The sequence below is a fragment of the Lissotriton helveticus genome, chromosome 9 (assembly GCF_964261635.1).
Source record: "Lissotriton helveticus chromosome 9, aLisHel1.1, whole genome shotgun sequence".
Lineage (NCBI taxonomy): Eukaryota > Metazoa > Chordata > Amphibia > Caudata > Salamandridae > Lissotriton > Lissotriton helveticus.
The window spans coordinates 3,167,144-3,187,521 of record NC_136070.1 but is presented as its reverse complement, the minus strand read 5'-3'; the positions used below and the strand labels follow the sequence as shown (position 1 = coordinate 3,187,521).

The 20,378-nt window shown below is 52.4% G+C and overlaps 1 protein-coding gene across 2 annotated transcripts in view; it reads right to left on the bottom strand.

The window, feature by feature from the left end:
• LOC144780842 (fibrous sheath-interacting protein 1-like) overlaps positions 1 to 20,378 on the bottom strand; it is a 746,598-nt gene that overhangs the window by 676,357 nt on the left and 49,863 nt on the right. For both annotated transcript variants that reach the window (XM_078659336.1, XM_078659337.1), the window contains exon 4: positions 579 to 748. In XM_078659336.1, the coding sequence (XP_078515462.1) occupies positions 579 to 748 (170 nt within the window). The remainder of the gene's footprint in view (positions 1 to 578; positions 749 to 20,378) is intronic.

Genomic DNA, 20,378 nt, shown 5'->3' with positions numbered 1-20,378 from the left:
GATTAATAATGTTGGTGAATGCTTTTTGAATAGGTTGCCATCCCCAGATGATGGATGAACAGGCAAAATGGCTGCAGCACACTGACGTGCTGACACATCCTAACTGTTTTAAGATAATTCAATTACAGATTTTGTTTCTGAGAATATGAGCCAGTTCTGAAATATTTGAAAGTGTTTTATCGGCTTAAACTTTATATGACATAACATGTGTATTTGTAATGCACACATTCACCCGTAGGTATCTTTGCGCTGAATAGGAGATGTTTATTGTTACCCAACTCAATGGTACTTATTTTATCGACCTTAGATGGACGAAAGGCTGAGTGGACCCACTGGGATTTGAACCTGTCACCATGAGATCGAACACAGGCCCCTGCAGTGGACGCATTAGTCCACTGAGCCATCAGACCCGGCTTGTCAGACACATTTTCTTTCAGATCTTCCTGTAGAGTAAGGGAGGGCATGTGGGTGGGAGGGAGTACCAGTCAATGTGACTAGGCACAGCCCTGCTCATGAGAAGGTGCAACAGACATCAGCCTGATAATATAAACTTCACAGTACACGCTTTGAATTCATACCTGCAGCTCTTCCCACAGTTTTTTCCTCATCTGCTGGCCCTGGTATTTTACTTCTTTCTCTCGTACTTGCTTCTTTGCCAGGATTTTATCCAGCATTTTCATCTTCCTGATGGCCCCCGCCAGCTCTGGATCTGTGTTTTCCTCATCAGACGCTTCATGTGGCTTGGCATCTGCATAAAATAAACGACATGGCATCACAGCTAACACTGAGAGGTTTGATACATGAACTTTCCTTCCTTTGGTCTGCAAGGCATCATCCTTCCCTCTAAGACACATTTTTACCACTGAACACCTCCGGTTACCTGAGGCCTGGACCAGACTTCCACTCGCCCTCTTGGGCCTTCTCTACAGGCACACTGAGCACGCCTCCACTCGCCCTCTTGGGCCTTCTCTACAGGCACACTGAGCACGCCTCCACTCGCCCTCTTGGGCCTTCTCTACAGGCACACTGAGCACGCCTCCACTCGCCCTCTTGGACCTGCTCTACAGGCACACTGAGCACGCCTCCACTCGCCCTCTTGGGCCTTCTCTACAGGCACACTGAGCACGCCTCCACTCGCCCTCTTGGGCCTTCACTACAGGCACACTGAGCACGCCTCCACTCGCCCTCTTGGGCCTTCTCTACAGGCACACTGAGCACGCCTCCACTCGCCCTCTTGGACCTGCTCTACAGGCACACTGAGCACGCCTCCACTCGCCCTCTTGGGCCTTCTCTACAGGCACACTGAGCACGCCTCCACTCGCCCTCTTGGGCCTTCTCTACAGGCACACTGAGCACGCCTCCACTCGCCCTCTTGGGCCTTCTCTACAGGCACACTGAGCACGCCTCCACTCGCCCTCTTGGGCCTTCTCTACAGGCACACTGAGCACGCCTCCACTCGCCCTCTTGGGCCTTCTCTACAGGCACACTGAGCACGCCTCCACTCGCCCTCTTGGACCTGCTCTACAGGCACACTGAGCACGCCTCCACTCGCCCTCTTGGGCCTTCTCTACAGGCACACTGAGCACGCCTCCACTCGCCCTCTTGGGCCTTCTCTACAGGCACACTGAGCACGCCTCCACTCGCCCTCTTGGGCCTTCTCTACAGGCACACTGAGCACGCCTCCACTCGCCCTCTTGGACCTGCTCTACAGGCACACTGAGCACGCCTCCACTCGCCCTCTTGGACCTGCTCTACAGGCACACTGAGCACGCCTCCACTCGCCCTCTTGGACCTTCACTACAGGCACACTGAGCACGCCTCCACTCGCCCTCTTGGGCCTTCTCTACAGGCACACTGAGCACGCCTCCACTCGCCCTCTTGGACCTGCTCTACAGGCACACTGAGCACGCCTCCACTCGCCCTCTTGGGCCTTCTCTACAGGCACACTGAGCACGCCTCCACTCGCCCTCTTGGGCCTTCTCTACAGGCACACTGAGCACGCCTCCACTCGCCCTCTTGGACCTTCTCTACAGGCACACTGAGCACGCCTCCACTCGCCCTCTTGGACCTGCTCTACAGGCACACTGAGCACGCCTCCACTCGCCCTCTTGGGCCTTCTCTACAGGCACACTGAGCACGCCTCCACTCGCCCTCTTGGACCTTCTTTACAGGCACACTGAGCACGCCTCCACTCGCCCTCTTGGACCTTCTCTACAGGCACACTGAGCACGCCTCCACTCGCTCTCTTGGACCTTCTTTACAGGCACACTGAGCACGCCTCCACTCGCCCTCTTGGACCTTCTCTACAGGCACACTGAGCACGCCTCCACTCGCCCTCTTGGACCTTCTTTACAGGCACACTGAGCACGCCTCCACTCGCCCTCTTGGACCTTCTTTACAGGCACACTGAGCACGCCTCCACTCGCCCTCTTGGACCTCAGGCACCCTGAGCACGCCTCCACTCGCCCTCTTGGACCTCAGGCACACTGAGCACGCCTCCACTCGCCCTCTTGGACCTGCTCTACAGGCACACTGAGCACGCCTCCACTCGCCCTCTTGGGCCTTCTCTACAGGCACACTGAGCACGCCTCCACTCGCCCTCTTGGGCCTTCTCTACAGGCACACTGAGCACGCCTCCACTCGCCCTCTTGGGCCTTCTCTACAGGCACACTGAGCACGCCTCCACTCGCCCTCTTGGGCCTTCTCTACAGGCACACTGAGCACGCCTCCACTCGCCCTCTTGGACCTTCTCTACAGGCACACTGAGCACGCCTCCACTCGCCCTCTTGGACCTGCTCTACAGGCACACTGAGCACGCCTCCACTCGCCCTCTTGGGCCTTCTCTACAGGCACACTGAGCACGCCTCCACTCGCCCTCTTGGGCCTTCTCTACAGGCACACTGAGCACGCCTCCACTCGCCCTCTTGGGCCTTCTCTACAGGCACACTGAGCACGCCTCCACTCGCCCTCTTGGGCCTTCTCTACAGGCACACTGAGCACGCCTCCACTCGCCCTCTTGGGCCTTCTCTACAGGCACACTGAGCACGCCTCCACTCGCCCTCTTGGGCCTTCTCTACAGGCACACTGAGCACGCCTCCACTCGCCCTCTTGGACCTTCTCTACAGGCACACTGAGCACGCCTCCACTCGCCCTCTTGGGCCTTCTCTACAGGCACACTGAGCACGCCTCCACTCGCCCTCTTGGACCTTCTCTACAGGCACACTGAGCACGCCTCCACTCGCCCTCTTGGGCCTTCTCTACAGGCAAACTGAGCACGCCTCCACTCGCCCTCATGGGCCTTCTCTACAGGCACACTGAGCACGCCTCCACTCGCCCTCTTGGACCTTCACTACAGGCACACTGAGCACGCCTCCACTCGCCCTCTTGGGCCTTCTCTACAGGCACACTGAGCACGCCTCCACTCGCCCTCTTGGACCTTCTCTACAGGCACACTGAGCACGCCTCCACTCGCCCTCTTGGACCTTCACTACAGGCACACTGAGCACGCCTCCACTCGCCCTCTTGGGCCTTCTCTACAGGCACACTGAGCACGCCTCCACTCGCCCTCTTGGGCCTTCTCTACAGGCACACTGAGCACGCCTCCACTCGCCCTCTTGGACCTTCACTACAGGCACACTGAGCACGCCTCCACTCGCCCTCTTGGGCCTTCACTACAGGCACACTGAGCACGCCTCCACTCGCCCTCTTGGGCCTTCACTACAGGCACACTGAGCACGCCTCCACTCGCCCTCTTGGACCTGCTCTACAGGCACACTGAGCACGCCTCCACTCGCCCTCTTGGGCCTTCTCTACAGGCACACTGAGCACGCCTCCACTCGCTCTCTTGGACCTTCTTTACAGGCACACTGAGCACGCCTCCACTCGCCCTCTTGGACCTTCTCTACAGGCACACTGAGCACGCCTCCACTCGCCCTCTTGGACCTTCACTACAGGCACACTGAGCACGCCTCCACTCGCCCTCTTGGACCTTCTCTACAGGCACACTGAGCACGCCTCCACTCGCCCTCTTGGACCTTCTTTACAGGCACACTGAGCACGCCTCCAGTCGCCGCCGCCGTAATCTCGCTGATCCAGCCCTGCATGAAGCCCACCGGAGTCATTTATACCACAGACACAAAACGCACATGCGCGGATCAAGAACCAGTTTGTATTCAATTAGGAATACATCACCTGAATCAGAATTATAAATGTGTGTTAAATGTATGTGACCTCTCAAATAGTGATGAGATTTTGCAGTCACCTTGGAATAGAGATTTGTTAAACATATGTTGCTTTTCTGATCAGTTTCTTTGGATGTTTCAGATACAACAGAAATGATCATACAATATGAAGTGTAGATCATATGATATAAAGCTTAGATGCTGTAAAGAAAATTCGATTCTCATTGGTGCAAGATGAAAGTGGCAGAATCCCTGAAATATGAAAAAGAAAGTCCCTTAGATTAAGGAATATTGAAAAGGGTGTTCATTAATCTTCTGATACCCACCCTATCTCACTGTCAGGACGCGATGCTCAACCCCGGTGCCACCTCCCGGGGTCCATGCTGCAGCTGGTTGGCTCTTTCAGACCACCCCGTTGGGAGATGGAGGCATCATGTGGGCCGATGGACCAACCCTAGAACTGTCATAGACTAATGTTGTGAGATGACATGGCTTTGCTACAGGTCGGAGCCATAATCGCTACATGGCCCTGTTCGCTTCGCTTTCTTTATGCTACTGAGGGAACTCGATTGAGTGGCCCTACTGACTTCGCCAATCTGAGCATGTCGGGTGACTCGAACTTATTAGAGTGTCCGGAGGAGGAGAAAGCTGGGACCTTGGTCACTTCATCCCTCCATCAAGACTTTGTGGGTTCCCCTACCCACAATCGGAAACTTATCACCGATCCGACACTTGATGATGTTCCTTCTTTTTAGTTTTGGGGTTGCGGGATGAGGGGGGGGGGAAACTGGTGGTGGTTTTTAAAGGTTCTACACGCGGATGCGCTTTCGCTAGGTTGGGTTATACACCACAGACACACTTCAGCTCCATGTCGCGTAGGGGCCTTGCTGCAGAGAATGGGAGACTGATATTATTATTATTATTATTATTATGCGTTCTTATATAGCGCTCGATTACCCGTAGGCATCTCGGCGCTTGCCTTGGGAACCCGTCCTGGCTTCCCCCAAGGTGAAAGCCAGGCATCCCGCCGCGGGGGGGCCGTAGTGGAGATTAAGCAGGCTAATGCCCAGAGCTGCAGAGTGTGAACCCATGATTTGAGTAGGCACCGAAACGAGAATTATCGAGTCCGTGGATATTTGGGCTCAAGACCCTGCCGCGTCGGGAATTGAACCCCGGTCCCGGGTCTGACCTCTGCTTCAGGGTCTGCCTCCTCTAACCAGTGAGCCACACTTCTCCACTATACAGGTTCATGAGAGGGAGGAGGTGTGGATATAATGGTACTCATGGTAGGGTAGGCTCCTGGAATATGAAAGGCCTTAACTCGCCTCAAAAAAGGCAAAAAGTTTGGAAATATATTTCGGATCATCACTTAGATTTAGTAGCACTACAAGAGACACATCTACCCCTTGTCGAGGAGACCTGCTTCCGTCATAAACACGATCCCTTATTTACTGGGCATCGGCGCTCACTGAGCCCTGGGGGCAGCGATCCTTTTTCACGCCTCTACGAAGTTTGAGCCCACCGCAACTAAATCTGACAAGGAGGGCCGCTGGATAATGGTTAAAGGCATCCTGAGGGGTAGACTCTGCACATGTATCTCGTCATATGCACCAAAAACAGGCATACAACCTTCCTTCAGGTGCTTCTGGGGAAAATACAAGATTTGGCCGAGGGTCCGACACACATACTGGGGAATCTTACCCTAACCTGGCAGGCAGATCTCAATAGCACTCATTCCCACAGACAGGAGTCGAGCGCTTTCTCCACAGAGGCTAAACAACAAATACACGATATGGGCCTTAAGGATGCCTGGTGGACCCTATATCCCCAGACACGAGATTATACCTTCTATTCACATGTACACCACACAAACTCTAGGCTTGATTATATATTTATTAGCCAAAACTTAATAGGAGCCCTCCGAGAGGCTAAGATTTTCCCACTTTCCGTGTCAGACCACTGCCTAGTCTCAATCGGTTTATCCTGGGACACTCTAGCCTCTACCTCTCCCAAATGGTACTTCCCGGCTTCCCTCACGAGAGATAGGGTACTCTGTACAGAATTAAGAGATACGATCACCGACTAATTCGCCAGGAATGTCCCCGCAGATACCTCAGTGTTCAATAATTGGGACGCCTTTAAAGTGGTCTTTAGAGGCCGATGTATAGCACTTAACTCCGAGTTGAATAAATGCCGGACTAAAGAAAGGGTGGATCTGGAAGCCGAATTGACATTAACGGAATCGACCCATAAACACAAGCCAACTAGGGAATCCTTGCGCACACTCACTGCATTAAGGGGGAAACTTGGAGCCATATACAACAAAAGGGCGAAGTACACCCTTCTGAAGCTCCGTCAGCTTTCCTACTCCCAGGGAAACAAGGTCGGTAAACACTTAGCTCGACAGTTGAAGAAAAAACGGGAACGGGAATACGTAGGCGGCATACAGGATGGACGAGGTGCACTCATTCACAAAGATGCAGAAAAAGCTGACATTTTTGGTGCCTTTTTTAGCAACTTTTATACGAGGGAATCAAGGGATGTGCAAAGGAACTACCTACGGTCCCTGCAGCTCCCCCAAATCTCCCACGACTGGAATGACTGGCTTACGGCCCCTATAACCTCAGGCGAGGTGGCCTTAGCCATCAAATCTCTCAAACCACAGAGAGCCCCAGGTCCCGACGGGTTTACGGCTCAGTTTTATAAAACCGTTGCCCCGACCTTCTGCCCCATCTTACCCACCTTTTTAATACGATGGCAGAGACTGACGGGGTCACCCCATCAATGGCGACGTGACAGTTATCCCAAAACAAGGGAAAAATCCACAGATGTGCGCTTCGTATCGCCCTAACGCATTTCTCAACCTAGATGCGAAATTATACTCATCTATTCTCGCAACCCGACAGAACAATCTTATGCCAGATCTCATCTATCCGGATCAGTCTGGGTCCCGTCAGACACATGACAACACTAGGTGTATAATCCATCTAATCGAGAAAAGAAGATCCCGGCAGTACTGGTGGGGTTAGATGCCGAGAAGGCATTCGACAGGGTAGACTGGACGTTCCTCTTCACCACGCTTGCGCACTTTGGGTGGGTTTGATGTTATGTTTATTACTATGATACGAGCTAACTATGTCCAACCTCACTCAAGGGTACTGGTGAATGGGGTCTTATCGGCTCCCTTCCCCCTGACTAAGGGGTACCCGCCAGGGGTGCCCGTTGACACCTTTGCTATTCGCCCGCAGTATTGAGCTGCTAGCCATAGCCATACGCGCAATGCCAGAGATAAAGGGCATTCTGTTTAGCGGGGAAATGCACAAGATATCCCTCTTCGCAGACAATGTGCTCTTGTGTCCTACGGATCCGGCCACCTCTATTCCCACGCTTCAAACGGAACTTACACGCTTTGAAGCGGTGGCGGGCTTCAAGGTTAACCCAGACAAATCCAATGTTCTCAATCTCACAATCCCAGACGCCGAAGTCAGGGAACTTCAGGCTTGCACCCAACTACAGTGGACTTCCTGCCGTCTCCAGTACCTGGGGGTACAACTGACGCCTAGGGTGGAAGAACTTTATAGAGCTAACTTCCAACCCTCCATCCTAAGACTCCAGGCGGACCTTGTACGATGGAAACCGCTCTTTATATCTTGGCTTAGCCGCATACATGCAGTTAAAATGATACCGCTCCCCAAACTTTTATATCTGTTTCAGGCACTCCCTATGGAACTTGACAAAGACTTTCTCCCTCAAATAAAATCCATGGTTCTGCGGTTCTTTTGGCAAGGGCACGTTTCTCCTTCTCCATACTGAGAAGATCACAGCAGAAGGGGGGGGCGGGACTCCTGGACTTTGGGCTTTATTACAAAGCCGCCCAACTGCGGGTGGTGTCATGTATGCGGCGCATTGCCGCTCCGTTGTAACCCCTAGACACGATAAATCCTCACTTCCGGTTTTTGTGCCTCAGACCGGTCTAGTTGTCGAACCTTCAGCCTCGCAGCGGAGCACATCCGGGGGACACGCATAAACCCTGCGTAGTCCCGCCGGGTCACTGCTTCGGATTCCTCATGTTTCCAGGTCCTCGAGATAAGACAGACGCGTATCTCCTTCGCTAGTTTGAATTACCGCTTTTCACCGAGAAGCCGTTTCGGAGCTCCGCGCTGATGCAACATTTAGGTATCCTGCTCGTTGCCGTCTAGGGAGGGTGTGTACTGTGTTCAGACGACACTTCTGTCTTTGCTGCAATTGCGCTGGAGCGCTGTTTTATGTACATGTGGCCATCGCGCAGGAGCGCTTTGTTTTTTGCATACATAGGCAACACGCGCAGGAGCGCTTTTCTTTCCTTTTTGAGTTTACCCACTCTGGAGTGTTTTTTGTTTGAACTTTCCTCAACACGCTATGGCGCTTTGGTTTTGGCCATGTAATACACACGCAGGAGCGTTATTATTAGCACTTGTGTTTTAGTGCATGTGAGAAGCAGCAGCGTGGTTGGGAGCAAAACTTTGCTGGACTGAGCACGTTTAAAGGATCCCAAGCAGTACACTGCCCCTGTCCTCTTGCCTTGCTGGTCCTTCATTTCACAAGGAGCAACCCACTTTCGTTTACAGCCTGGTGTTTACCAGTCTTGGTGAGTACCAGGGCAGTTGGCCTCCCTGAATACGTGTCTAGGGGTGTACATAGGAAGAAGGAGGGAAGAGGGTTCCTTTCTAATGGATCTCTTTGTCTTCCTTTGGGGTACATCACTGTCCTGTCCGTCCATTGCCTCCTCTCTCACATCACATCCTTGCTCCTGTCCCTGGTTTCACCTCATCCCAGCCGGGTACGTGGTTCCGTACGGGGTCAGGTGGGTACAGGGGCAGTAGCTCCTGTCGTCTCTGCGGAATCCTCTTCACAAGCAGAGGTAAGCCTTGTGGGGGCCCTGACAGAATCCGAAGCCCACGTTAATCATTCCGCCCAGAGGACATGAGCGACCCAGAGATTACTTTATAGGACATAGCAGTTATGCTGACTAGCATACAGGCAGAGAACCTCAGTCTTCGCCACGACATGACGGCCTTACAAGGCCAAGTGGCGGCTGGGGTAGCCAATCCCTGGGGAACCACCCCGAGTCCCCTAGCCAGGCAGGAAGGGATATTACGGTCACCCACATTCACGTTCGGCGGGACCTCCTCTACCCCAAACCAGGATACGGCTATACAAGCAGTTACACCACACCCTGTGCAGCTGGCACCGCCTGAACGTTTTTATGGGGACAGCACCAAATACAGCATATTCCTTCATCAATGCCACCTGCACTTCATGGCCAGAGCATCCGCTTTTCCGGATGATGCGTCCAAAATCGCATTCATTCTCTCGTACATGGGGGTGATGCCGCTCAATGGTCCATATCGTTAGTAGACAACGACGATCCTATGTTGTACAACCTTCCTATCTTCAAGGAAACCATGCGGCGTATGTTCGCCCGACATACCTTCGTCCAGGCCGCAGATAATGAACTACTCAGCCTCAAACAAGGCAATAACGATTTGCTCCACTACATCACCACGTTCAGCAGACTAGTTATCGAAGCACACTGGCCTGAGTCCAAGAAGGTGTCGGTGTTCTATCGCGGCCTACGCGGCGAACTAAAGGACTTGATAAAACAAATGCCTGATCCTCCCGAGGACATAGGACAGTTCATAGACCTAGTAGTCAAAGTAAACTACAGGATACAGGAACGAAGAACCGAAAAAGGGAGAGGAAGCGACAACCGTTTCCTGTCTTTCGGGGAGAAAAGCACAGAGAAAACCAGAGACGAACCTGCTGCTACCAACGACGCACAACAACCTATGCAAATAGGAGGCGTACGTGGTCCACTCACCAGTGCGGAAAGAGAGAAGAGAAGGAAACAGAACCAATGCCTATATTGTGGCAAAAACGGCCACTTCGTTAGAGAATGCCCAGTAAAGCCCACACGCACACGAGGCAGAAGACCTTTTGCGTTACCCATTAACAAAGGAGACAAGACTGGAAACGAGACAACCCAGTAGACAATGGGGTCCGTCTGCTGGGTTTGTCATCAGGCAAAGCGGGGATCCCTGTGGTTCTGGATGGCAGCCGTCATGTAGGGGTGGAGGTGACGTTACGAAATCCTACTGGCAAAGAATGGCTGGTCACAGCCTTATTGGATTCTGGAGCGACTGGTAACTTCATCGACACCATGTATTCACAGGCCTTGGGCATGACCACCATACCCAAAGAATTCCCGGAAACCGTTAAAGCCGTGGATGGAACCGATCTAACCTCAGGCCTCATCAGATACCAGACGGAAGAAATGGTAATGTCCTTCGCAAACCACCATACCGAAACCATCGGCTTCGATGTGATAGACGCCCCACAGTTCAAGGTCATACTGGGCCTTCCTTGGTTGGTTCACCACAACCCTCGGATCGACTGGGCATTTTGAGTCGTAGCCCTAGACTCGGACCGTTGCAACACCACTTGTTACACAGAGGAGGCTTTCAGAAAAGAGCATACTGTACAAGCTCGTTCTTTGCCCCTACAAGGCACGGGGGTAGTCGCCCAAACAGACGTACCAGCGGCCTATTCGGACCTGGCCGAGGTCTTCAACAAAAAAGGAGCCAACGTCCTGCCTCCTAATCGGTCCTTTGACTGCAGGATAAACCTGATTCCTGGTTCCACTCTCCCGTGCAGCCGGATTTATTCCCTCACACAGAAGGAAAACGTCCATCTGCGCGCTTACCTGGACGAGTATCTGCTCAACGGATTCATCCGCCATTCCCGTTCTCCAGTGTCCTCTCCTCTTTTCTTCGTGGCCAAAAAGGAGGGCGATCTAAGGACCTGTATAGACTTTAGAGCGATGAACGCCATCACGGTGAAAAACCGATATCCCTTGCCACTAATCTCAAGCCTCCTGGATCAGGTGAAGAACGCCGTCATCTACACGAAGCTGGACCTAAGGGGGGCCTACCACCTAGTCAGAGTCCGAAGGGGTGACGAATGGAAGACCGCCTTCCGAACCAAGTTTGGTCTCTACGAATACCAGCTCATGCCCTTCGGACTCTGCAACGCCCCTGCGGCGTTTCAGTTCTTCATCGATGAGGTGTTGAGGGACTTCATAGACATATTCTGTATCGTATATATAGACGATATTCTGATCTATTCGCAGAATCTTCCGGAGCACATCCAACACGTACGTTCCGTCCTTCAACAGTTGGGGAAACACCGTCTGTATGTTAAGCTGGAAAAAAGCGTGTTTCACGTCTCCTCCGTTGAGTTCCTAGGCCACATCATAACCCCAGACGTTATTCAGATAGACAACAAAAAAGTGGAAGCCATCCTGTTCTGGCCTACTCCGTCATCAGTAAAAGACGTTAAGTGGTTCCTGGGGTTTTCCAATTACTACCGTCGGTTCATCACAGGTTTTTCCGGAATGGTAGCACCGATAACCCACCTTCTGCGCAAAAACTTGCTTTTCTGTTGGGACACCAAAGCCGATGACGCGTTCAGGGAACTCAAGAAACGGTTCACCACAGCCCCGGTACTAGCTCATCCGGATATGGAACGTCCTTTCGTGGTGGAGGCCGATGCCTCACACGACGCGTTGGGTGGTGTTCTTTCCCAACGAGAAGCCGGTTCGGGTCTCTTACACCCCGTGGCTTTCTACTCAAAGAAGCTCCAACCCGCTGAAAGAAACTATACGGTGTCAGACCGGGAATTACTGGCAATAAAAACGGCCTTTGAGGAATGGAGGCACTACCTGAAAGACGCCAAACACCCGGTGACCATATACACGGACCATCGGAATCTCCAGTTTCTACGGTCAGCACGAGCCCTCACAGCCAGACAACTTCGTTGGACCTTATTCTTCAACGAATACGAATTTACGATCACGTTTCGTCCAGGAAGGGAGAACGCTAAAGCAGACGCGTTGTCCCGACTCGAGGAACCCGAAGATTCAACGCCCACAACCGAGCCTGTTCCTGTTATACCAGAACATCACTTCCAGGGAGGCGTAGTGACTACAGAATTCCTAACCTTGTTACAAAAAGACGTCAGTAAGACGGACCCGGTCGCACTCGCTAAAGTGCATCATGGAATAACAGACAAAAATGGGTTCCTGTTCAGGAATGATAAGTACTTTCTGCCCACAGAAACACGACAACAACAAGCATTGGTCATGTGTCACGACAATGTCCTATCCGACCACCCGGGTTACCACAAAACCCTGGATCTCCTCCGAAGGAACTTCTGGTGGCCTGCCATGGAGGACGACACAAAAAACTACAAAGCTCGTTGCACGGTTTGTCTCTTGGGCAAAAACAAGTCTGATCCCCCAACAGGACTGTTGCACCCCATATCTGAACCACGTACCCATGGCACACCGTGTCCATGGACTTTGTGGTTGAGTTACCGATCACCAAAACCGGACATACCACCATCCTAACCATAGTGGATCACCTATCCAAAATGGCTCATTTCTCTCCCCTGAAGAAACTTCCCACAGCGGCTGAATTAGCAGTGGTCTTCTAGCATAACGTCGTTCGCCTCCGCGGCATCCCTTCGGTGGTGATAACAGACCGTGATACGCAGTTCGTGTCCTATTTCTGGAGAGAGGTGTGCAGGACCCTGGAGATGGAGGTACGGCTTTCTTCCGCGTACCACCCCCAGACGGACGGCCAAGCCGAAAGGACCAACCACACGATGGAACAATACCTCAGATGCTTGTTGATCATGGTGGAGAAGGAATGGGACGAGGTGCTTTGGATGGCGGAATACGCGTACAACAATAACAAGCATTCCGCCATAGGCACGTCACCTTTTTTCTGTTGTAAGGGCGGCATCCTCGCACCACCGCTTGGGAAGAACCACGAAACAGCCCATTGCCCACAGTACGGGCTTACCACAGTGCGCTGCGCATTCTCTGGCAACATGCCCGGTTCGAGCTGGCCAAGGCCAAGGAATCCTACAAGGTACAAGCCAATGCACACAGAACCAAAGGACCAGAATACCGGACTGGCGACAGGGTGTGGCTCTCTGTTCGGCATCTCAACGTGCACGGCCCCAAAATACTGTTACCCCGTTTTGTGGGCCCGTACGTCATCGAGAACGTGATCAACCCGGTGTCCATGAGACTCTCCCTGCCTCAGCACATGAAGATACATCCTGTCTTCCATGTCTCTCTGCTGCGTGCTGTTCATCCCGAAAGTACCACTGCCGCTCCTCCCGCTCCGGTGCTTCTGGATGACCACTTGGAGTACGAGGTTAGGGCCATTCTGGGCTCTCGCCGTACCAGGGGGAAGCTGTTTTACCTGGTTGACTGGTTGTCTCACATGCGCCATGCTCCCGACCTGGTGCGCGCCTTCCATTTGGGTCACCCACTCAGTCCTCGTCCTGCCTCCCCTCTCTGATTCCGGGTGCAGGGGGGTCTGTTTTTGGGGGGGTACTGTCATGTATGCGGCGCATTGCCGCTCCGTTGTAACCCCTAGACACGATAAATCCGCACTTCCGGTTTTTGTGCCTCAGACCGGTCTAGTTGTCGAACCTTCAGCCTCGCAGCGGAGCACATCCGGGGGACACGCATAAACCCTGCGTAGTCCCGCCGGGTCACTGCTTCGGATTCCTCATGTTTCCAGGTCCTCGAGATAAGACAGACGCGTATCTCCTTCGCTAGTTTGAATTACCGCTTTTCACCGAGAAGCCGTTTCGGAGCTCCGCGCTTATGCAACATTTAGGTATCCTGCTCGTTGCCGTCTAGGGAGGGTGTGTACTGTGTTCAGACGACACTTCTGTCTTTGCTGCAATTGCGCTGGAGCGCTGTTTTATGTACATGTGGCCATCGCGCAGGAGCGCTTTGTTTTTTGCATACATAGGCAACACACGCAGGAGCGCTTTTCTTGTCTTTTTGAGTTTACCCACTCTGGAGTGTTTTTTGTTTGAACTTTCCTCAACACGCTATGGCGTTTTGGTCATGTAATACACATGCAGGAGCGTTATTATTAGCACTTGTGTTTTAGTGCATGTGAGAAGCACGCAGCAGCGTGGTTGGGAGCATAACTTTGCTGCACTGAGCACGTTTAAAGGATCCCAAACAGTACACTGCCCCTGTCCTCTTGCCTTGCTGGTCCTTCATTTCACAAGGAGCAACCCACTTTCGTTTACAGCCTGGTGTTTACCAGTCTTGGTGAGTACCAGGGCAGTTGGCCTCCGTGAATACATGTCTAGGGGTGTACATAGGAAGAAGGAGGGAAGAGGGTTCCTTTCTAATGGGTCTCTTTGTCTTCCTTTGAGGAACATCACTGTCCTGTCCGTCCATTGCCTCCTCTCTCACATCACATCCTTGCTCCTGTCCCTGGTTTCACCTCATCCCAGCCGGGTACGTGGTTCCGTACGGGGTCAGGTGGGTACAGGGGCAGTAGCTCCTGTCGTCTCTTCGGAATCCTCTTCACAAGCAGAGGTAAGCCTTGTGGGGGCCCTGACAGGTGGTGACCGAATGGGCTAAGAGGGAATCGGAGAAGCACTGGCTCCATATGGATAGAACCATTGCGGGAAGAAGGATTTGGGACCTCATTTGGAAGCCCAAGAAAAAGAGACCCAAGAATGTATATCTTAGCATACCTACTCGAACAACCCTAAAGGTGTAATTTGAAATATACGTTCAAACTGTAGAATCTATGAAAGGAGTGATCTTCTACCTGTAGGTTACCATGCTGTCTGCAGTTATTCGAACATAACCGTTGTCAGTTTGTATTGTGGTGTTTGATAAAATGCTAATAAACAAGTTTCTGTGAAAAAAATGAAACGAAAATGTTTCATTTTTTAGGTTTCGCTGGAGGGCGGAGCTCTTAGCTCCGCCTCCAGAGAAATCTCTTGATTTCCAGTAAGGAGAATGGAATACGCCCCCCTGTCCCATTGGCTAGCTCCATAAATGGAGGCTAGCCATTGGAACAGAGATCTGTCCGTCAAGGCCGGACCAGATTCGGGGGCGTTCCCGAGATTTTTTCCCAGGGCGGAGTTACGTTTTTTCCCGTTCCCTCCCCTTTCACTGATGCGCTGTCCATTCCCGCCACCTCCGTGTGCCTTTCCGCCCCCCCCTCGCTGTCCTGTGCACGTTTCCCGCCGTCCGTGTCCTCTCCCGCCCCCTCCCGCCGTCCGTGTCCTCTCCCGCCCCCTCCCGCCGTCCGTGTCCTCTCCCGCCCCCTCCCGCCGTCGGTGTCCACTCCCGCCCCCTCCCGCCGTCCGTGTCCACTCCCGCCCCCTCCCGCCCCCTCCCGCCGTCCGTGTCCACTCCCGCCCCCTCCCGCCGTCCGTGTCCACTCCCGCCCTCCCCCGCCCCCTCCCGCCGTCCATGTCCACTACCGCCCTCTCCCGCCCCCTCCCGCCGTCCGTGTCCACTCCCGCCCCCTCCCGCCGTCCGTGTCCACTCCCGCCCCCTCCCGCCCCCTCCCGCCGTCCGTCAAATTGCAAACGTGGAAATAGCAGAGAAACGTGTGAACGGTTTTCTCGACTTGACCTGAATAGATGGAGCAGAGTGGAATTTTTGTTCCGCCTTTTATGATGCCCAGTGTCTAGTCTGTGCATGCCAGCAGAAATACCTTTGCACGCGCATGGCATCTGGTCTGGCTGTTTGGTTCACGAGCTGCCACAGAAGGACCATCCCAAGTTTTACCTCAGCACATACCTACATTCCTACGTCGTCGAGTCAGACGAGCTCTCTCTGTGACCACAGGAAGGTGGTTTGAAAAGGATCACGCTGGCGATGGGGCGCTCTCACTGAAGTCTGTGGCCGCCCCCCAAATCTGCGGAAAGGGCTGCAAGAGAGTGCAGGCTCCCAGTCCTGTCAGAGAGCATATCCGTAACATGTCCAAGCCCTCGCGCTTTGGCCAGGCCCGCGACTTCAGCTTGTGCACAATCAAAAGTGACTGCCTCGAGGAAATATGGCTCGCCCAGAAAACTAACATCAAGTGAAAAGATTCTGAGAACTTACAGTGAGGGGAGCCTGGTAAAGCCTCATCATGCGGAAACGGCGCAAGTTCGTCCACAACAAAGAAACAGGAGCACAACAAAAGGTAAAACTATTCAGACCTCCACTTGGATAGAGTAGATCACCTTTTAATTCAAACCTCAGCTAGTCGAGCTGACAGTGCGTCTAACTCCAGGGTTTTAAACGGCCCTAGCTCTCTTTCTCTATCTGCTTTAATGTTGTCTTGCTTTTGTTCTTTCTTTCCAATTCTTTCCATCTTTTCTACAATTCTCATCTTCTTTGCTGGCATCTTTCTTTCATTATTTTTCTTTCATCTCTGCTTTTCCTTGCCCCCTCCCGCCGTCCGTGTCCTCTCCCGCCCCCTCCCGCCGTCCGTGTCCTCTCCCACCCCCTCCCGCCGTCCGTGTCCACTCCCGCCCCCTCCCGCCGTCCGTGTCCACTCCCGCCCCCTCCCGCCGTCCGTGTCCACTCCCGCCCCCTCCCGCCGTCCGTGTCCACTCCCGCCCCCTCCCGCCGTCCGTCAAATTGCAAACGTGGAAATAGCAGAGAAACGTGTGAACGGTTTTCTCGACTTGACCTGAATAGATGGAGCAGAGTGGAATTTTTGTTCCGCCTTTTATGATGCCCAGTGTCTAGTCTGTGCATGCCAGCAGAAATACCTTTGCACGCGCATGGCATCTGGTCTGGCTGTTTGGTTCACGAGCTGCCACAGAAGGACCATCCCAAGTTTTACCTCAGCACATACCTACATTCCTACGTCGTCGAGTCAGACGAGCTCTCTCTGTGACCACAGGAAGGTGGTTTGAAAAGGATCACGCTGGCGATGGGGCGCTCTCACTGAAGTCTGTGGCCGCCCCCCAAATCTGCGGAAAGGGCTGCAAGAGAGTGCAGGCTCCCAGTCCTGTCAGAGAGCATATCCGTAACATGTCCAAGCCCTCGCGCTTTGGCCAGGCCCGCGACTTCAGCTTGTGCACAATCAAAAGTGACTGCCTTGAGGAAATATGGCTCGCCCAGAAAACTAACATCAAGTGAAAAGATTCTGAGAACTTACAGTGAGGGGAGCCTGGTAAAGCCTCATCATGCGGAAACGGCGCAAGTTCGTCCACAACAAAGAAACAGGAGCACAACAAAAGGTAAAACTATTCAGACCTCCACTTGGATAGAGTAGATCACCTTTTAATTCAAACGCCAGCTAGTCGAGCTGACAGTGCGTCTAACTCCAGGGTTTTAAACGGCCCTAGCTCTCTTTCTCTATCTGCTTTAATGTTGTCTTGCTTTTGTTCTTTCTTTCCAATTCTTTCCATCTTTTCTACAATTCTCATCTTCTTTGCTGGCATCTTTCTTTCATTATTTTTCTTTCATCTCTGCTTTTCCTTGCCCCCTCCCGCCGTCCGTGTCCTCTCCCGCCCCCTCCCGCCGTCCGTGTCCTCTCCTACCCCCTCCCGCCGTCCGTGTCCACTCCCGCCCCCTCCCGCCGTCCGTGTCCACTCCCGCCCCCTCCCGCCGTCCGTGTCCACTCCCGCCCCCTCCCGCCGTCCGTGTCCACTCCCGCCCCCTCCCGCCGTCCGTGTCCACTCCCGCCCCCTCCCGCCGTCCGTCAAATTGCAAACGTGGAAATAGCAGAGAAACGTGTGAACGGTTTTCTCGACTTGACCTGAATAGATGGAGCAGAGTGGAATTTTTGTTCCGCCTTTTATGATGCCCAGTGTCTAGTCTGTGCATGCCAGCAGAAATACCTTTGCACGCGCATGGCATCTGGTCTGGCTGTTTGGTTCACGAGCTGCCACAGAAGGACCATCCCAAGTTTTACCTCAGCACATACCTACATTCCTACGTCGTCGAGTCAGACGAGCTCTCTCTGTGACCACAGGAAGGTGGTTTGAAAAGGATCACGCTGGCGATGGGGCGCTCTCACTGAAGTCTGTGGCCGCCCCCCAAATCTGCGGAAAGGGCTGCAAGAGAGTGCAGGCTCCCAGTCCTGTCAGAGAGCATATCCGTAACATGTCCAAGCCCTCGCGCTTTGGCCAGGCCCGCGACTTCAGCTTGTGCACAATCAAAAGTGACTGCCTTGAGGAAATATGGCTCGCCCAGAAAACTAACATCAAGTGAAAAGATTCTGAGAACTTACAGTGAGGGGAGCCTGGTAAAGCCTCATCATGCGGAAACGGCGCAAGTTCGTCCACAACAAAGAAACAGGAGCACAACAAAAGGTAAAACTATTCAGACCTCCACTTGGATAGAGTAGATCACCTTTTAATTCAAACGCCAGCTAGTCGAGCTGACAGTGCGTCTAACTCCAGGGTTTTAAACGGCCCTAGCTCTCTTTCTCTATCTGCTTTAATGTTGTCTTGCTTTTGTTCTTTCTTTCCAATTCTTTCCATCTTTTCTACAATTCTCATCTTCTTTGCTGGCATCTTTCTTTCATTATTTTTCTTTCATCTCTGCTTTTCCTTGCCCCCTCCCGCCGTCCGTGTCCTCTCCCGCCCCCTCCCGCCGTCCGTGTCCTCTCCTACCCCCTCCCGCCGTCCGTGTCCACTCCCGCCCCCTCCCGCCGTCCGTGTCCACTCCCGCCCCCTCCCGCCGTCCGTGTCCACTCCCGCCCCCTCCCGCCGTCCGTGTCCACTCCCGCCCCCTCCCGCCGTCCGTGTCCACTCCCGCCCCCTCCCGCCCCCTCCCGCCGTCCGTCAAATTGCAAACGTGGAAATAGCAGAGAAACGTGTGAACGGTTTTCTCGACTTGACCTGAATAGATGGAGCAGAGTGGAATTTTTGTTCCGCCTTTTATGATGCCCAGTGTCTAGTCTGTGCATGCCAGCAGAAATACCTTTGCACGCGCATGGCATCTGGTCTGGCTGTTTGGTTCACGAGCTGCCACAGAAGGACCATCCCAAGTTTTACCTCAGCACATACCTACATTCCTACGTCGTCGAGTCAGACGAGCTCTCTCTGTGACCACAGGAAGGTGGTTTGAAAAGGATCACGCTGGCGATGGGGCGCTCTCACTGAAGTCTGTGGCCGCCCCCCAAATCTGCGGAAAGGGCTGCAAGAGAGTGCAGGCTCCCAGTCCTGTCAGAGAGCATATCCGTAACATGTCCAAGCCCTCGCGCTTTGGCCAGGCCCGCGACTTCAGCTTGTGCACAATCAAAAGTGACTGCCTCGAGGAAATATGGCTCGCCCAGAAAACTAACATCAAGTGAAAAGATTCTGAGAAATTACAGTGAGGGGAGCCTGGTAAAGCCTCATCATGCGGAAACGGCGCAAGTTCGTCCACAACAAAGAAACAGGAGCACAACAAAAGGTAAAACTATTCAGACCTCCACTTGGATAGAGTAGATCACCTTTTAATTCAAACCCCAGCTAGTCGAGCTGACAGTGCGTCTAACTCCAGGGTTTTAAACGGCCCTAGCTCTCTTTCTCTATCTGCTTTAATGTTGTCTTGCTTTTGTTCTTTCTTTCCAATTCTTTCCATCTTTTCTACAATTCTCATCTTCTTTGCTGGCATCTTTCTTTCATTATTTTTCTTTCATCTCTGCTTTTCCTTTCCTTGTTTCCTTGTTTTCTTTTTTTGTTTTGTTCTTGTTCTTCTTTGTTCTTGTTCCCCTGTCTTTCTTTATCCTTCTTCCTTTTTTCCCCTCTGTGTGTCTCTTCTCCCTCTTTCTAAAATTTTGCTTTGTTCATTATTCTTTGGGTCCACTTTTTCATTTTTTTCTTTCTCTGTCTTTTTTTTCTTTTAGGTAGTTTCTTTTTCTTTTTGTTCCGTTTGCCTTTCCTTTTTTTACACCTTTAAAGCAACAATTACTCCAAATACGTTAACAAATCAAATTTGTAGTTCTCCAGTTTTTCCTCCTCTGGAGTTTCAAAAGGTTCACCATCAGTGTTGGAGAGTTAAATAACATGGATTCATTATTAATGGCGGAAAGCAACGTGGAATCTTAATTTGGATATGCTTTTCTCTTGAGCTGATGTATTTGTATTCAGCATGTCTAAAGATATTTTTGTCAGTTGTAGAAGGATGGATTATGTGAAAACTAGAAAAAAAGTTGTCTGTTTTTTTTCTTATGATGGAAGCGCTGGTCAGAACAACGTTTAGCTCCAAGAGTATGCTTTTTTTAAAATCAATGTATAATAGCCTCTTTTATTATTTTGTATGTCTTTTCGTGCATGGTAATGTGAAAGTGGTGTGAGCAATGTTAATAAGTGGTGTGTGCATTAAGG